Source organism: Ceratosolen solmsi, unplaced genomic scaffold (genome assembly GCF_000503995.2).
Source record: "Ceratosolen solmsi marchali unplaced genomic scaffold, CerSol_1.0 scaffold10, whole genome shotgun sequence".
Classification (NCBI taxonomy): Eukaryota; Metazoa; Arthropoda; class Insecta; order Hymenoptera; family Agaonidae; genus Ceratosolen; species Ceratosolen solmsi.
Genome location: NW_011948412.1, coordinates 26,114,361 through 26,132,848, shown reverse-complemented (window position 1 = coordinate 26,132,848; position 18,488 = coordinate 26,114,361). Strand labels below are relative to the sequence as shown.

General features: G+C 34.6%; 2 protein-coding genes across 2 annotated transcripts; one reads left to right on the top strand and one right to left on the bottom strand.

The window, feature by feature from the left end:
- Positions 1 to 57: 57 nt before the first annotated feature.
- On the top strand, positions 58 to 10,950 carry Oseg2 (intraflagellar transport protein Oseg2). Its single transcript, XM_011501022.1, has 21 exons — positions 58 to 96; positions 410 to 553; positions 660 to 772; positions 958 to 1,143; positions 1,219 to 1,522; positions 2,003 to 2,108; positions 2,307 to 2,609; positions 2,973 to 3,329; positions 3,869 to 4,235; positions 4,544 to 4,846; positions 4,912 to 5,222; positions 5,481 to 5,659; positions 6,127 to 6,494; positions 6,979 to 7,174; positions 7,261 to 7,495; positions 7,789 to 7,997; positions 8,526 to 8,858; positions 9,307 to 9,559; positions 9,649 to 9,899; positions 10,016 to 10,289; positions 10,483 to 10,950. The coding sequence occupies exons 1-21, from the start codon at positions 58 to 60 to the stop codon at positions 10,884 to 10,886; spliced, it is 5,235 nt and encodes a 1,744-aa protein (XP_011499324.1). The 3' UTR covers positions 10,887 to 10,950.
- A 1,618-nt stretch (positions 10,951 to 12,568) lies between these two features.
- On the bottom strand, positions 12,569 to 17,414 carry LOC105366486 (low-density lipoprotein receptor-related protein 2-like). Its single transcript, XM_011504947.1, has 6 exons — positions 17,236 to 17,414; positions 15,403 to 16,004; positions 14,516 to 14,765; positions 13,843 to 14,451; positions 13,022 to 13,503; positions 12,569 to 12,742 (listed from the first exon to the last, which is right to left on the bottom strand). The coding sequence occupies exons 1-6, from the start codon at positions 17,315 to 17,317 to the stop codon at positions 12,569 to 12,571; spliced, it is 2,199 nt and encodes a 732-aa protein (XP_011503249.1). The 5' UTR covers positions 17,318 to 17,414.
- Between the last annotated feature and the right edge of the window lie 1,074 nt (positions 17,415 to 18,488).

Genomic DNA, 18,488 nt, shown 5'->3' with positions numbered 1-18,488 from the left:
CAAGCTTGGATAACTTATTAAAGGCAAATTTAATAGGGTTCAATAACATGAGGGAAAATGTTGCTAAAGTATTTGGGATCAATTCTACCGGCCCACGTAAGTTAGCATGCATTTCGATTTTTTTTTTTTAAATTACGAGTAACTTTGTTGTTACACATCTTTTATCAATGTCCAAACTTAACCCTCAAATCAAACCTTGCAACTTCGATTTTTTCGTAATAGAAACTTTATACCTATAACCATTGTTTATTATCAAATATTTTCAAATAGCTAATCGACCATTACAATCTGTATTATTGTATTATAAATGATTTATTATCAAAATGTGATGCCAATAACGAATTTAATTAGAAAATCAGATAATAAACTGTGTGAATAATAATTATTTTCGTACTGATTATTTTATAAGGACTGCGAAAATCGAGTTATGGCAATCGCTTGGTCACCAAATAGCTTGAAATTAGCAGTTGCCTCCACTGATCGCTCGATTTACCTTTTCGATGATAAAGGTGTAAAGAGGGATAGATTCTCTACAAAACCCGTTGATTCGAAAGTAGGTGTTTATCGGTTAATTAACCTTATAATAAAGGAAAATTAAATTGTGTTACATAAATAATATTGATATTTATTTAACTGAAATGGCGTCAATTTTTTCGTAGAATGGTAAGAAAAGTTACTTGGTGAAAGGTATTGCATTCTCACCGGAATCGACGAAAATCGCTGTTGGTCAAACAGACAATATCGTCTACGTGTATAAAATAGGCGAAGAATGGTAATGAATTATCTCTAAGTTTATAGACACTTCATTCAAGTTATTATAAATGCAACTTATGCTTGATTTACATTTATTGAATAATCCAATTTGCGATTGAATAATAGAATCAGTAAATAAGCAATTCTTCTTTTCGTTATAAAAACTCCGTCACACGAGGAAAAATACTGTTTCGTTGATCGTAGGGGCTCAAAGAAGGTGATTTGTAACAAGTTCCCACAGAGTTCAGCTGTAACATGCCTGGCTTGGCCAACAGAAGGTCCAATAATTGTTGGCTTGGTAGACGGCAAAGTACGGGCAGCCATCATCAAGGCCAATAAGGCTCAGACCCTTTACGCCGCGGATTCCATGACTCTCGCCCTTGCCACCAAGTGAGCAGAACTCCTTATTTTCCTACCCCCTACGGATAAATAACAAAAATAATATCGATGTTCGGTTGTTTATAGCTCCCGCGGTACTGGCTTTTTATCGAGCCATGCGGATGGTAGCGTGATTCGCTATTACGTATCAGAGGATGGTACTGCGGAGACTTCGGGCCGGGTATTGATGCATCCCGTATCCGCCTACGCTCTTTCTTGGCTCCAATCACATATTCTTGCTGCCGGCTGTGACAAGAAAATTATATTCTATGACTCGCGGGGCAAGAGCGTGAAAATTGTTGATTACAGCAGGAGCTCCGATGAGAAGGAGATGACCGTCGCCTGTTGCAGCCCCAGCGGACAGAGCGTCGCCGTTGGCTCTTGGGATAAGGTATTCTTTCTTTCTTTCTCTTTTACTTTTTCATTATTTATGAATACAGACGTTTACACTTGTAAAAGCTTAACGCTAAATTAATATATGATAAAGGATGCCCTAAGCAAATAAATCCACTGCATTCAATCACATTCTGGTTCTAACCTCAGCTAAATCTGTTCGCGAGACTATCTTTTTAGTGAACTTTATATCAATGCGCAAAAAAAGTTGAGAAACTTCTTGCAGTAACAAAAAAACTCAAGACTTCCGATACATTTGAAAATTTCGAATTTTTATAAGCAACTCGTACTTTAAGAAAGATAAATTCTACAATTAAATTCTACAATTATGGCGTACGGTCCCATTAAGCAAGCCCAGATTTCGACAGAAAATTAATCAAAAAGAGTACCATTGATTGTGCCAATAGTCGTCTTATAGTATTGCTAGCGATAAAACTTGAACCAAACTTATTCGTCTCTTTTTCATTTTTTATTTTAGATAAGAATTTTCGATTGGAGTCCTCGGAAGAACATTTGGGACGAAACCAATGTAAAAATTCTAACCAATTTTTACACAGTTACAGCCTTAGCCTGGAGAAGAGATGGTACGTAATATATTACGAGACTATGTTAACATAATTTGTTAACATACTAATGAAAATTCCTTACGCTTATTCTCTGAATGTTGAATTATATTAGAATTAGAATCGATATGAATGAATTAATTATCACTACGCATTAAAATAATAACATGACTCGTTCGTACTTTTAAATAAAATAAACGAAAAAAAATGTAAGGGTAGGTTCGAAGCTGGTGGTAGGCAGTTTGTGCGGTGCAGTAGAGCAGTTTGAGACGATTCTCCGACGAACCATCGTCCGCGGAGGCCATGAGGTGGCATACGTCGGGCCCAGCCAATTGGTGATAAGGTCACTCGAGGGTAAAGGACGTCCAGTGATTATTAAGTCCTTGAACGGCACCGAGATCGAGGACGTGAAAATTCTCGGCCGGGGTGATAATCGGGTTGTCGCCCGTACCGCTGTCTCCCTCCTTATCTGCGACATCCAGCAGAATCTGCTCAGTGAGATTCCCTGGGAGGATAAAAATGGTGAGTCTTGATCCCAAGGTAATTAGATAAGAATAAACGATGAAGCTCGAGATTTCATTGACGTTTGAAAGAGAAACGATTTGAGAAAACTCATATATTATCTAAACATCTACTCAAAATCAATTTTAATCGTCAACGAGAACTATCTTTCTATTGTAATTAATAATGGTCACTCTCACAAGAAAAATTACTTCGTGGCGGGTTATTCTATTTATTATATTTATCTATTTTCTAGATTCTATTTATTGCATATTATCACGAATGAACTATTTTATAAATGGAAAAAATTAGAAATGACAATCCATATTACACAATCTTCTCATTTTTAAAAAGTGAATGCAAACTTTAAATACAATATCGAAGGTGGCGAGAAGTTCTTTTTCGAGTACCCGGGCGTGTGCCTAATTTTCTATGCGGGTGAGTTGACGATCGTTGAATACGGAAGGAACGAGATCCTGGGTACGGTGCGAACCGAGTCGGTAAACCCTCATGTGACGAGTGTACGGATAAATGAGCGCCAGCTCCTACCTGGGGTAGATAACAAGAGGCTCGCCTATCTTCTGGACTCACGGACGGTGCGTATCATGGATCTGGTGACTTCGGCCACAGTTACTGTAATTGGGCACGATGCCCGCATCGACTGGCTCGAGCTTAGCGAGACCGGCACTCGGCTCTTATCACGAGATAAGCGAAGCAGACTCTGGCTGAGCGACGATAAGGGTAAGCTGGTTTACTACGTGCACTAAGAAGCTAATCTGTCAAGTCTATTGTTAAGTACAACATATGTACAGTTTATTGTTGAATGTGCGCAAATGATTGTTTTTAATGAGCCATTGTACGTAGAATTGAATGTTATAAGTACATAAGTAGTGTAGGTGAGAATGAAGACTCTCCAAAAAGGAAATTGTTTATTTTTTTCTTTATAAGTTTTCTTTAAGTTTTCTTTTTAATTTTTTCTTTTTAAGAAAACTTTTGTCTACGTTATTTTCATACGTGTATAGTTTACATATTTAAGCGTATTTTATTTTAAAAATTCGATATATATATTCATCATCATACATAGAGACAAAGGAAAAAGTTAATTATAAATATTAAATTCAAATAAGTTAAAGCTTCGATAGGTACTATAAAAAAAAATGTTAACGGGTAGAAAAAAATTATGAGATATTAATAAAATGAAAGTTTGTCCATATGGGTCATTGTCCTGTTGCATTTTTTGCTCCTTGACCACATTAATTCCTCTCCGAGATTTTTCATAGGCGGTCACATGCTGCTGCTCTCGGGTGCGAGCTATGTTAGCTGGGTGGTGGGAAGCGACGTGGTGGTTGCACAGTCGGGGATGAACCTCGTGGTCTGGTACAACGTGGACGCCCCGGACTCGATGAATACGATCCCGGTGAAGGGTGACGTAATAAATATCCTTCAAGAGGGTAGAAGGACGTCGGTGATGGTGGAGGAGGCTGGCACCGAGGTTGCCTATCTCCTCAACGAAGACCTTATTGAGTTCGGCACCGCACTCCATGATAACGACTTTGGCCGGGTCGTGCTATTTCTGGAGGAACTCGGCGACCAGCCCCACGTCGAGGCCATGTGGGAAAACGTCGCCACTAACGCCATGAACGAGAGGTCGGTAATATTCGTCTTATTTACCATGAGATGACAAAAAGAAAAACAAAAACTTTGAACTTCGAACGATCTATTTTGTAAGGATAATTGTGTTTTTTTTTAAAAGTTACGCGAGGACGAAGGATTATGAGCATTTATCCGGTGAGATATTTGAATTTTCTGAGTTAAAAAACATTGATTATTTACTTATAAAATTAGAAAGTCATTAGAAAGTCAATCTCTGTCTCTGGGCATTAATGAAGCAAAGTATTTTGTAATAGAGAAACATTCATAAGAAATGGATGGGAACAACGCCATTTACATTTCAGAGCAATGATAGTTGCCGCGAGAAGTTATGCAGCATTGGGCGATGTCGCATGCTCGCGTCACCTAAAGGAGATCGTCCAAATTGGCGAGAAGTACGCGGAAGAGACTGGAAACGAGCCCTTTGCCAGCCCCGATTTCTGGGCTAAAATGTCGATCCTCAAGGGTGACCTCAAAACCGCCGAGGCAGTTTATCTCGAGCAGAACGAGTTGTCCAAGGCTCTGAACATGTACCAGCGCTATTGGCAGTGGGAGGACGCCCTCATTCTCGCCCAAAATCGACGCTGGTCCGGCTTGCCTCAGCTTCGGTATTTTGATTTAAGAATCGACAAACAGGCAAAGTTGATGAAAGTAAAATGTCGGTTATGTGTAGGGATAAGCATCTTGGCTGGCTAATGGAGAGTGGCCAGATGGCTAAAGCTGCATCAATCATCGAGGCGGAGGACTCGCGGCGCGCGGTCAAGTTGTATTTGAAGGCGCGACGCCCGGGTCGCGCAGCCCGGCTTCTCCTTAGCCAGGACGAGCTGACGGACGATGACAAACTCGTGACCGACGTCGTAACTGCGCTTAAGGCCACAGATCTCATGGAACTCGCGGGCGAAATTTACGAGAGAATCGGCGATCATCATGCTGCGATCGTTGCGTACAGCCAGTCAAATATTTATGCACGTGCCTTAGAACTGGGTTCGTTTTATTTATATAAATGAATACGATAAATATAAATATAAATGAACACGATATATATAAATAAAATTAGCACAATGAATATAAATATAAATAAAAGTGAACACGATCAAATAAATATATGATAAATAAAACATTTATTTATCTGCGTTCGATTCACGAGGTAGTTTGGGTGATGGTAAAGGAGTTCGAAATCTTTGATCGATGTATAAATCGACGTAATTTTAATTTTTTGTTCTCTGGATTTTTATTTATTAGCGAGAAATACAGAGCCTAATTCGGTGGTGAAGTTGGAAAAGGATTGGGGTAATTATTTGATGTCAAGCGGACAATACGATGCAGCCATTAATCACTTCATCGAGGCTGGAGAAACATCGCGAGCATTGAGCGCTGCGGTGATGGCACTCCAATGGAAAAAAGCACTGCAAATAATACAAGTAATGCCGCCAAAGTTAAAATTTGAAAGTGACAAACTTCGCGTATTTCGATTGTATATTTTGCACACTCATTTGTCGCATGTTGAAGTTTGAAAAATTTCACGTGAATAATATACAGTCAATTTAGCATACACTGTAAAACATTTTAAGCTCGTGCTTTCCAATATCATTGGAGCATATTGTTTGAAATACTAATAACTTAACTAACTAGATTTTTTTAACTATAATAATCGCTTCATATTTTTTTGCTGGATTATGCACATATGTTTGTAATATGATACAAATGATTGTGAACAAATGCATCGGGATGGTATTTTAAATAATACGTACTTATTGAATTGCATGAAGAATAACGATAAAGTTCGGGAACGAACATTCGGTAATTACACAACAAGAGTACTCGAGTGAGCCTTAAAAGCCTTAAAAGCCTTAAAAGCCTTAAAATCGATCAATTGTTCGGAACATAGGTGATCGAGCCAGAGAACGATCCGGAATTTCGGAGCCACTGCGAACGTGTAGCGGAGCACTTCGCCTCGGTGAACGAGCTGGGGCTCGCCGAGAAATTGTTTCTACGAGCAGGTTTAGCGCGACGAGCTGTGGAGACCTACGCCGCGGCCAATGCCTGGCAGAAAGCTCAAGAACTCGCCCAGCGCGAGCTCGAGGCCACAGAGGCACGAGAACTGCTCGCGGGACACGCGGAGATGCTTAAGACAGCAGGAGATTATCGACATGCGGAGATACTATATGCAGCCACTGAGCAGCATGATGAGGCCATAGGCATGTATAGGCATGCTGGGCTTAGGCAGGACATGATTCGTCTAGTCGCTAAATTTAGGTTCGTATTCGTCCTTACTTTTGATCTTTATGACACACAGTTCCGTCTTGGAGTGGTCCTCGATAGTACTTTGATCACTCATCTCGTCCAGTTTGATTTTACTGTTTCCGTGTTACAATCAACATTTAATTAAAAGCATAATTAACGATTAATTAAACGACTAAACAATGATTACAAGTACAAATTAAAATTAATAGTCTTTTAGAAAAATTTTAAAGGCATGTTTGCTTCTTCAATTAGAGATCATTGGAACGCAATTTTGACAGAGTTTATAACACGCGCATTTTACATCCAAAGTCTACCACTTTATTTGCGAACAAGTGTATTTCCATATATAATCGTTTTACGATAAAATCTTTCTCATCAAAATGAGAAAGAGCCCCGTTCTCTCCGTATTGTCTTTGAGGTACAAAAATGAAAACAAACCCACCAAGCTTAAGGCTTATCAAGTACGTTAGGACGGATGTTGCGTTTATAAGTGCAGACCAGAGCTTCTCAAAACCACTCACGCTCACCTCGCTAAGGAGTTGGTGAGCACGGGAAAGCCGAGAGAGGCTGAAGAGCACTTCCTCGGAGCCGAAGACTGGCGTGGCGCTGTCGCGGCTTATCGTAGCGCGAATATGTGGGAAGACGCTTTGAGAGTCGCAGAGAAGGCGTCGGGCGATAAGGCAGCACAACAGGTAATCCATCACATATTGGTAATTCGATTGAGAATCCGCTACTCCAGTTAGAGCCACGACTCGTTAATTGGATTTTTCGTCGATAGGTGGCACTGATGTGGGCGCGGACCCTCGCCCCGGAGCTGGGTGCGAGGCTTTTATCGCGATTGGGACATTTGGACGCTTGTCTGCAGCTGGCGAGCGAGGCTGGGCTCTTTGACTGGGCTCTCGAGATCGTGAAGTACGGCAGCGGTGAGCAACAGAAGGACATACACTATCGGTACGCTATGGCCCTTGAAGACAACGGTCGCTTTCCTGAAGCAGAGCGCGAGTTTCTCAAAGGTAAGAAGTGTCTTGTCGCGCTTTGGCCTCCTCGTCATAAAATAATTAGAAAGAAAGAAAAAGGCAGAGGAAGAAAGAAAAAGTCAAGAAAAAGTAAACATATGCCTGAGTGTCATTTAAAAACGATTTATTCTCGTTGAAATTTCGCTTAAAAATAAAATAAAATGCTAAAAATCACCGCATATTTCGAATCGTTAACGTGTAAATTCACACATTCGGATAAGCTGAAATTTTAAATATCTCATTCTCTATTATAATTTTTAGAGAGAGAATGAAATTTGTTTTATTTGCAGCGGGTAAAGCGATGGAGGCCGTGCAAATGTACATCCATACACGGGATTGGCAGGCGGCGGAAGATGTCGCGCAAAATCATTGCAAAGATGGTTTGTCGCAGGTGCTCGTCGCCAAGGCGTCAGAGGCTGTTCAAGCCCTGGATTATGCAACTGCAGAGTCATTGTTGCTGCGCGCACACAAACCCGATATCATCATCGACCATTACAAGGTTTTTTAATACTTTTAATCGTAATAAGACCATCGACAACATTGCATTGGCAACTTTTGTGCTCGGAATTTCCACACAGTGAATTGTTATTGCTTTGGTCAAGCGACTCGTTGCTGTAAATATAAAAAATAATTGTTGTATAATGGTATTTTATACTTTCTACGAGTTTATCAAATCTTTGAATAACCAACGAATAGAGATTTAATGAACTTTTGAGCTGTGCAGCTTTTACATATATGAATGTCTAATAATTAGATTTTCGGAAAGTATAGGGGTAAGAGTACAGTAGCAATTTACTACAGTAGCAATAGAAGTTTTTTTTACCAAGTCCGCAACTTATTATTCATCATTCTATTATATAATATATGTTCGTATCCAATCAATTATCACTTGGAAAATAGAATTCTAATAAAATGTCAAGTCTTGAGTCGTAATGCCATAAGGGCAACATAATACTTCATCAGAATTTTGCAACTGCGTAGGCTCGTAATCGAGTGAACGTATCGTGAGCAATTATTATTGCCACAGAGTGCGGGTATGTTCTCCGAGGCGATGCGCGTCTGCCGCGAGTACTTACCGAGTCAGGAGGCGGCTCTTCGCCGAGAGCTGGGGCAACGCGCCGGACAATCGGACATTGGCGATGGGAGTACCCTCATCGAGGATGCGCGCCGCTGGCTCGAGCTTGGAGAAACGCAGGAGGCTCTTGACCTGCTGCTCCGGGTGTCAAGTAATCCGAAGCCGGCGCTCGTGCTTGCTGCGGACATCCTTCTGCACAGGGCCGGTGCGGAACTCGCGGCCCAGTTAGGGGCCGACCTAGGCTCTAAGCTCTTCGTCGTTAACGAGCATGCCCTCGCTGCGCAGGTATGAGAACACCTTTTCCCGGACTGTTCTGCAATCATTGCCATTGAGCGCACGTACGCAGACATGCGCATATATAATAATATGGAATAATAATTAACATAGGATCTTTAAAATACATTATAATATATTAGAAAAGAAAAAACTTTCATACTTTGATCATTACTGTAACGAATATTAATTTTAATTTTGCTTTACAAGTTTGAAACATTAAATTTGTTAAAATTATTAAATTTATTAAATTTTAAATATTAAATTTGGCCATCGCAATAGACGACCTACGATTTCGACTTGTCACAGTGTTGTTTTTAGTCATCACATGACAGTTACATTATGCTGCCTCCAAATTTCGATCGTTCGTAAAAATAGCTGTAATATGGGTCGGGAAAATCATCTGCCATTATATTGTAAAAAAAATAGAACTTAATGTAACGATATCCGAGTCCTGCAGGTATTTCTTCAAGCCAACCGTATAAAAGAAGCGGTAAATGCGCTGGCTGCTGCGGGCGACTGGACAAAAGCCAAACGCGTGGTTCACGAGCTCGCACCCGATCTTGAGATATATCTCGAAGACCTCTATAGAGAGGCAATGATTAAGGAAGGACAGGTGGAGAATCTCGTCCGTGTCGACGCCGAGGCGGCTATCGATATGCTAGTGCGCAAGGGACAATGGGGTCAGGCTTTCGAGACCGCCAAGGCTCAAGGTAGCCCATTCACTTGCCTTTCATTAAATTTCAATGTTAATGTCTTAAGAATCATTTTACATTGGCAAATTGGTTCTCTGCGCCCGCAGGTCACACGGTGCTACACAAGTACCTAGCTCAGCGAGTGGCTCAGCTTCTCAAATCTGACAATGTTGCAGACGCTCTGCAGCTGTACTCACAATATGGTGCTCCTCCGATAAGTCAAAATTACAATCTCTATTATCACTTGAGCGAAAGAGTCCTGAATTCGAACGAGACCCACACTGAGTACTTGTACTTAGCCAAACTTCGAAATATTCTACTGAGTTTGGTGAAAAGCCTCGATGTTTCAGCCGCGTCGGTGAGTATACGTATAAGTGAGAAAGACTTGCTAATGTCCGAGATTTACCCTGTCCTGTAATTAAAAGACATTGATTGGTATAACACCGATGCATCCCGTTTTACCACGCATAATAGGTATTGAAAAAGTTCGAGAGGATATTACGCGCGACCCATTACTCGGCGGTGTACTACTCCTGCAGGGACATTCCGCACTCCACTCTCGCAGATCTTCCCCTTAAGACGTCTGTGTCGCTGTTGCGCTACACGGATATTCTCCTCGCCGACAGATGCTATTATGAAGCGGGCATGGCGGCGCGTAACGTCGGCCTCAGCAGCGAGGCGTTCGTCTTTCTCAATCACTTTCTCGACCTAGAGGAATGCGTCGAGGAGGGGGATGGTAGCGTCCTAGGTGCGCCCTTTCTTTATTTCATAATTTAAACAATTTCAGGTGGAGGTACTTATATTGTAAAAGCATGCAATGTTAGTCAATATGAAGTCGTTGATTTAAAATTAAAAAAAAATTAATTCATGAAGTACCATTGGCAATATGTAGTAGGAGGAAAAAGTGAAAAATCTGCACAAAAATAACTATACTTCCACAGATATGGAGGACCTGCGGGTGACGGATTTTCCATTAGAGGTGCCGCTGCCGTCATCGCTGAGCCTCGATCGAAACCAACGCGAAGAAGTGCGCGAATGGGTGCTAACGGTGTCGATGGACCAGCGGGTAGACCAAGGTCTGCCTTTGGATCAGCGAGGCGTCTACGTCGGCTCCCTGTCGAGTCACGCGGACTCAAGCACGAGCCCTCTGCCGGAGTGTGTCCTAACAGGATATCCGGTGCGCGGATCCTCCGTGCAATTCGACGGAAGCCGAGGAGTCGCTGCCCGGGACGATTGGAACAAGTTCATCACTGTGGCGCGTCAAAGTCCTTCTGACTCGGACCTCAACGATGTGCTCGCCTTCATCCAGGATTGGTGCGGCACCGCACCAAGTTATGTTTTTTAAGAGTGCCGTTGCGGTTATAGAATCAACAATAACAAACGCACAATTGAATTGGGTGGAAAATAGTAACCAGATTGGTTTACGAGGGATGTTAATAAGTAGCATAATATTACTAATAAATATCGGAAATATTGGCGGAATAAACAGATTTTATGGGAGCTTCAGAAGTTTGTCACAGTTCATTGATATGCATCATTACATGTGCAATGGTTAGAGATATATGCAAACAAAAGGTTTTACATTGAGTTTGTTAAAAAATAATGTGTAGTCTGTAAGTTACACTTATATAACATTCTACATTATTGTTAATAATTACCAAAAATTCATAAAGAGTATTATTAGACGATATAAGAGTATTAGCATTATTAGACGATTGAAATCATTTAGAATGACTTACATTTTTTTTAATTATTGAATATTTTAGAATATTGCAGATAACATTCATTATTAACCATACGAATTAATAACTTTTAATAAACTATTTTTGTATTGAGAATAAAAATACTTCATTATAATTAATTTTTTAATACGTATACTCCGACAATCATAATTTTCACAAATTTTAATAAAATTTAAAACAAATCAAAACCAAACCAAACTAAACAAATCGTGGCTTCAAATGTAGGAGTTTAAATAAAAGATTACTAGGGAAATTTACGAAAAACTCGAATTCGAATATAAAATTCAAATCAAATGTCTAAATCTATGAAAACGTAATTTTAATTTTTTTTAACACGATATAGGATGATGTAACCTTGTAAAATATTGTTATAAATAAATAGAAGTCGCATATACTAAAATGGAAACATAAAAATGAATATAATTATATACAAAATATTTATAAAATTATATTTTCTAATTTATTCTAACCTATTGCCATTAACATTTTTATATTTATTTTAATACAAATTTTCTTAAAAATGTACTACAAATAGTTTTGTTAAAATTTGTAAAAATGAAACTGTGAATAAGACTATTCTGAATAATCTAATCATCATTTTATTTATTTCATAATCTTTATTTCTCGTATTTTCAAACCATCTCTGGCAGTATACCGAATCAAATTATGTAATATAAACGGATGTACAAACAATTTTAATACATTTTCATACTATCTTATGGAAACCAATAAGGAGAAATTGTATATTAATCTTGTAATACATAAAAACGTATGAAATATTTAACAGTTTTATAATTGAATCCTGTTACTTTTTTTAATAAACCAAATTCTATAATTGAATTTTATTAATTTTTATTTTTCTTAATATTACAATAAAAATTACTTATATAAAACACAAATATAGACGTAGAAGTTTTATAAAAAATTCTTTATTTCGTACCATATACAACTAATTCTACTTTATTTATTTTATAATTTTATAGAAACATAGTATTTATAAAATAAAATTGTATTATCAATGACTTGAAAATCTTATATTACTATTCAAATACAGATTTACTACAATAGTTTTGTTTTGTTCTTTCACTCATTTTTTTTTTAAATGCTTACAAATCAGGGTTCATTATAATTAGTTATGATATTAATTGCTTTTAGTCTGAATGAATAATAATGGTTTTGAGATAAATTTAATATAAATTCTAATTTATATATAGACATTATTTTTCGAATTGAATAATTAATCCCATAATATACTACAGATACCTTTTTTATAATAATTTTAATATTACTTGGAGCATTTACAGAATTCGGCATCTGGATTTTTATTTTCTTTGTCTATTTCATCTTTATATGCACAAAATACTTTACACGCTGCTTTTGTAATTTGATAGTTCACTCCATAGTGTAAATTATCTTGAGATCTTTCGATAATTTTCATTCCCGATCTTAATATTGTGTCCTTAGATTGAGTGTCCATGAAAAAAAGTAATTTATATAGAATTATAGTTATCCATATTTAATAAAAATGTTAATTAACTTAACTTAAATATTATTTAAGTTATTTATAGTAGCTTATTTACTAAGTAATTGTGGTGTATTGTTAACGAATATAAATTTATCGTTGAAAAACGTATTTAATGAAAATTTGAATGATGAATCAAATTAAAGGAAATATTTAAAACAATATAGTAAAAATTAATTACAACTTTCACTGTAATATTTTGATAAAAAGTATTACCTTAGTCTCAGGTACGATGCAAGTTGTATTACCTCCGGTATCTTTGTTTATTTGCCAGATACTTATATTGTTTTTTATGTAAATCCAATCTTCGTCAATAATCATGGAGTTTATTTGTGAAATCGGAGATTTAACGATCAGTGTTTTTATATCAGTACCATTTAAATTACTATATTGAATTTCTCCGGAATCGGTGAACCAGTAAAGTCGATCCTTATTATTATCGATTGCAAGCCCAATGATGTTTCCCGAACCAATTATATTCAACTTCATAGGATCATAGCCACCAACTTTCATGCATGTTATTGTGGACTTATTGAATAACGCGTTGAAAGTCAATAAATAAAGAAATCCTGTTTTAGGATGAACGACTAAGGAGAGGGGTCGATCGATTGTACGTAAATTATCTGGTTTGACAAAAGCTCGACGTTTGAAAGTCGATGGAACGTTGACGGCACCAAGAACATATGTACCGTTACTACCTGTTCATAATATAAATATATATTATTCAAATATCACCTTAAATATTTTTTTCTTTAAATTTAGCGTTTATTTGTAAACAAAGGTTTTGAGTAATTGTATGTAAAAGAAATTATATTATCATTCTTATAAATAATTAATGCTATTATTAATTATTAACCGTCATAATACAAAATTGAATAAAATTAACCGAGTGTATTGAGGTTATCATTTAAAATGTTATTTAATATGTAAATTACTATTTATAACACATGAAAATACTTTAAAAGTATATGGTAACCTATTATTATAATAAAAACAATTTATTGTTGTTTGTTTGAAAGTTCTTCTACTTTATCTACCTAAAAGTTTAGTAGTATAGATTTTGCCAGACTGCCAGTCGTAAGCCAAATCCTTGTAGCAATCAGATTGGAATCTTGCAATACTCCAACACCCCCTCAGATTTTCATCTAGGTCTATTTGCAATAAATTACGACATTCCAAATATAATAGTTTATTGGTAAGAGGATTAAAATCAATGGATGCAATTTGATCCTTTTCCAAGATACCCCAGACAAATTGCGGTGGAAAGTTATAAGTTTTGTTATCAGTTAATGGATTTAGAGTTTTGCCTCTTATATAATTATTACTTTCATAGACAAGATACTTAAGAATAGGTTCACAGTCTTTGGAATTTGATGACAGTTTATAACCGATCTTACAAGCACAACCGTAACTTAGATTAGACTGTGACAAGGATGAATCCGAATGTTTTAAAAGACATAATTGCTGACACTTTCCATTGTCTATTGCACATGGATTGGATATATTATTTTTATCAACTAAACCAGCTACTTTGATTTTGTAAGGTACATCTCCTATGTCCTTCAATATAATGTTTCGAATGATATCTGCTCGACACGTATTGTTACGTAATTTGCATTCTTTGATAATTGCACGTGTTGAAACATCTGAAATTAATATTTCCATATATTGATCGCATTCATTGTCATTATAAATTATTATAAATTTTACCGGTTGAATTTTGTGACCAAAATAAGTGATTATTGTAAACTGCTAAAGCAACAGAATCATCAGCTTTTATAACTGTAACTCGATCATTTCCATTATAATCTGAGCTCTCAATGATTCCTTTCTCACAATCATTCCAGTATATGCGCTTAGTCAAACGATCAACATCTAGTCTACAACAATTATTTTTTATCCTTCCAGCATTTAAAATAACAATTTTCAAGGACGTTCCATCTAAATTTATTCGATGAATCTAAGAATGAAAATAGTTTTACTAAATATTTTACTAAACATTTATTTTAAAAGTTAAATTAATTTCAATATTTTATAAAGCATGTTTTACAAATATTCGATGTTTGATTAATAAGGTTGAATTAAAAAATTGAATTTACATGCCTTCAAGAATAAGAGCTTCAAAACATACCTGATAATTATTTTTACATTGTTTTAAGATGACAGAATAAGCGGTAATATTGCCAAATTAAGCTTAATATTAACTTTTTACATAAAAGCAGTAATATTATGATATTAAAAGCTGGTATTCCAGTTAATCATATTTCGTGTGATTTATTACGTTACTCTAAAAGAATTTTTTTTTTATTAAAAATTTAAAAATTATTACATTTAACTAAATATAGGTATGATAAAATAAAACAAAAATAAACGTAATACAGTAATTTCGAAAAACAATGCACAAATAAATATTATTCACCTCTTGAGTCTAACCACTTAATTAGGATATAAATTGTAACTGATAAATATCTTAAATACAATAGATATAAATATAAATATAATTAAAAATATAAATATAATAGTAATTTATAAATATACTATAATAATATAATTTAATAAATTAAATAATATAATAAAATAAAAAATATAATAATCACCCTACTAGCCCAGCTGATGTTCGTTCTGATGAACATTAGACCCTCGGTAGGGTCTATGGCAATTTCCATCGGAAATTCCTGCACGAACAACATTCCCGCATAATCAGCATTTTCCAGCTCAACAGGCATCTTACCAGCGAATACGTAGTCCTTGATCTTACCCAAGGTTTCGAAGCTGGAAAGTATGCTACGTTGTTTGCCATCAAAATCAACAACCTCGACAGTCGGATTAATAAATCTGTCGATGGAGTAGAGCTTCTCGTTCACGTGGTCCACGGCGATGCGTCGGCTGCTGAATTGCAAGTAATCGTAGTAATCGTACCAGAATATCAATTGGTCGGAGTTGTTGTTGCTTATTGAGCTTGAGTATAGCCTTTCGTTCCAGGACATCCAGAGGACGCGACTTTTGCCTGTATCATAATCCAAATCAACGATGTTTGCTCTTCCTGGTACCGTGACGTTTGTATGGCATTTTTCTGTAGCAACTATCGTATTTGATACTATTTTCGGTTCTGATTTATCGTTGACATTTATTTGCCAAACTTTCCCATCTTTCATATTGAATATTAACTTTATCGTTGAATTGGTTGCTAAGTCATTACCTGTGTGTATTCAGAAGATTTTACTTTAATACACAAGAAGATGCGTTAAAAATATAATTTTTATCTTTTTTATTTGGAGCGATAAAGAAAATAGTTCAATCAATGAAACTAAATAATTTAATAACTTTTATTTTATTAGAGACATTAAAAACATTTTATCAAAAATCATTTGATAACATATGTGCAATAATATTGTTCCTTTACAAAATATTTAAAAAAGTCTATATTTGTAAAGTGAAATATAACAATATATTGTGTTTACACAAAAATCAGTGAGGTATATATTAAAATTAACAAATAGTATATTGCATAGAAATATTTTTGAAGTAACCCGTTTTTATGTATACTAAGCTGATTGAAATGCGTCTAGAGCTGCTAAATCATTATCAATACTTACATCATTGATAATTTTGAATATTTAATTATTAAATTAATTGATATATATATATATATATATATATATATATATGCCTAATATTATAAACTGTATCAAATATACTTATTATTGGTACTTTTTAAACAATTTTTATGTTTTTTTTCTGATAATTTTTAATATATTTTACGTGAAACATAATTTAATATTTGTATTAAAAATCATAGTAAATGCGGAAAATTAAATTAAAAATTTTGGAAAGCAAAATATATTTATATAGTCGAAATCATTCACTAAAATTTAACAATAATGCGAAGTATTTTTTATTATATTTTATGTTTTAAATGTATTATTATTTAAATGTATTAAATTTAAATTAAATTAAAGAAAAACATAATATTAATATTTATATAGAAATTGTATTCTTTGGAAATTTTGGAATTAAATATTTATTATATTATGTCACATTGTACATAAAAATATAATTATGTACCATTAAAAACAAAGCTTTACTTGACTATATCGAAGGATATTAACGTGTGCCATTTAATCTTTCAGGAATTATTTTCGATGCATTATTGTATTAATATATATATTATAAAAGTAATTGAATTATAAAATTAGGCTGATTTGACCATTTAAAATAATTTATCAATGCTAATTATAGTATTCATGTGTAAATTGTAACCCACATTTTTTGTTAAGTATTGTGACTACATGTCCTTACAGATTATTTCTTTAAAGAAAGGAATATTCTGTAAACGTATATTCAGGTATTTTTAATGTACGTTTTGTTTGACGCATTAAAGAATGTTATTCACCCCAAAAAAATTTATTGAAATTTAAAGATCGACTTACCTGTATTTGGCAATCCACGAACATGTGCACACAGCAAAATTATGAGCACTGCAATCTTAATAATCTCCAATATTCCAAGCATCGTATTTTTTTAACGGTATTCAATCAGCTTTGTAAAGAAAAAAAGAAAAGTCACGAGCTTTATCTCGAAATTTTTAGCACTGCTGCTGATCCGTTCGTGTCAGCTTCGTAAATGATCAACAAAGCTCCAGAGGAATATTTTCTTATGTGATCTGTCCGTACAGACTCACGCATTCAGGTCATAATAGTTTAATCCACCTATAAGAAAGATAGGCAACTCTCAATGGATCCTATTATTATAGCAATAGTTCTGGCAATCACCGAGATTTCCTGTTGTTCTTATTTTTATAAACGATTCTACAAAGTATTTGGGTGTACTAGACAATTTTTATATTTGAACAAAATTAAAATTCTATGAAAATCCAAATTTATTATTAAAAATAGAGAAGCAGTTAGAAAGGGTTTATTAGTATTATCCAATCTTTTATATTTGAAATATAATATAGACATTCTATAAATTGTGTATTTAACTTTAATTGTAAAAATAATAATTTACTCTCAAAAACATCTTATATTTAACATATATACAATTAAGAATTATTTTATTGATAGATTCTTTTAATTTATTATACATATGTTTAAAATTTTTCTTATTTTCTATATGTGTAAAACAGATTGTTTTAATTCCTCAGATAATTTTAACTGAAGCTCTTTGAATTTTGAATAAAAGATCAATTAGTTTAATTCGATAAGATAATTAATTTAATGATTCGATCTATCTAAATCGAGTATTATTTAAATTTATTTCACTAATATTTTAATCATTATATATCGTAAACTAGCAGCAATTCTTTTCGAAGGAAATATTCAATCTTTTCGTTAGCGAAGCAGGTCAAAACTCAATTAATAAACACTTAATTAAATATGAGTGATATGTATATTTTTTACATAGTTTTAAATTATTTTTAAATATTTTTTATTATTTATGTAATTGAAAATATAATTATATTAAGTATTATTAAGTGTTTAAAAAATATAAGTATATGTCCTTTTGTTTTATTTATTTATTACAGCTTTATAAGTTTAAGGATAAGAATTAATTTTATTATATATTTTTAATAAAAATTCTATTAAAATACAAATAATATAATATATGTATTCAATTATAATACTTTAACATATATTTTTATAAATATATAAAATAGTGAATAAAGAATAAATCAAAATTCATT

Excerpts from the sequence above, each read along its gene's own strand:
- Oseg2 (XM_011501022.1), top strand. The coding sequence starts at position 58 with ATGTTGCTAAAGTATTTGGGATCAATTCTACCGGCCCAC. Across the intron at positions 2,610-2,972 it reads TCCCTGGGAGGATAAAAATG|GTGGCGAGAAGTTCTTTTTC; the intron begins GTGAGTCTTGAT and ends ACAATATCGAAG. Across the intron at positions 3,330-3,868 it reads CTGGCTGAGCGACGATAAGG|GCGGTCACATGCTGCTGCTC; the intron begins GTAAGCTGGTTT and ends GATTTTTCATAG.
- LOC105366486 (XM_011504947.1), bottom strand. The coding sequence starts at position 17,317 with ATGCTTGGAATATTGGAGATTATTAAGATTGCAGTGCTCATAATTTTG. Across the intron at positions 16,005-17,235 it reads TCGTGGATTGCCAAATACAG|GTAATGACTTAGCAACCAAT; the intron begins GTAAGTCGATCT and ends GAATACACACAG. Across the intron at positions 14,766-15,402 it reads ACATCAGCTGGGCTAGTAGG|ATTCATCGAATAAATTTAGA; the intron begins GTGATTATTATA and ends TTTCATTCTTAG.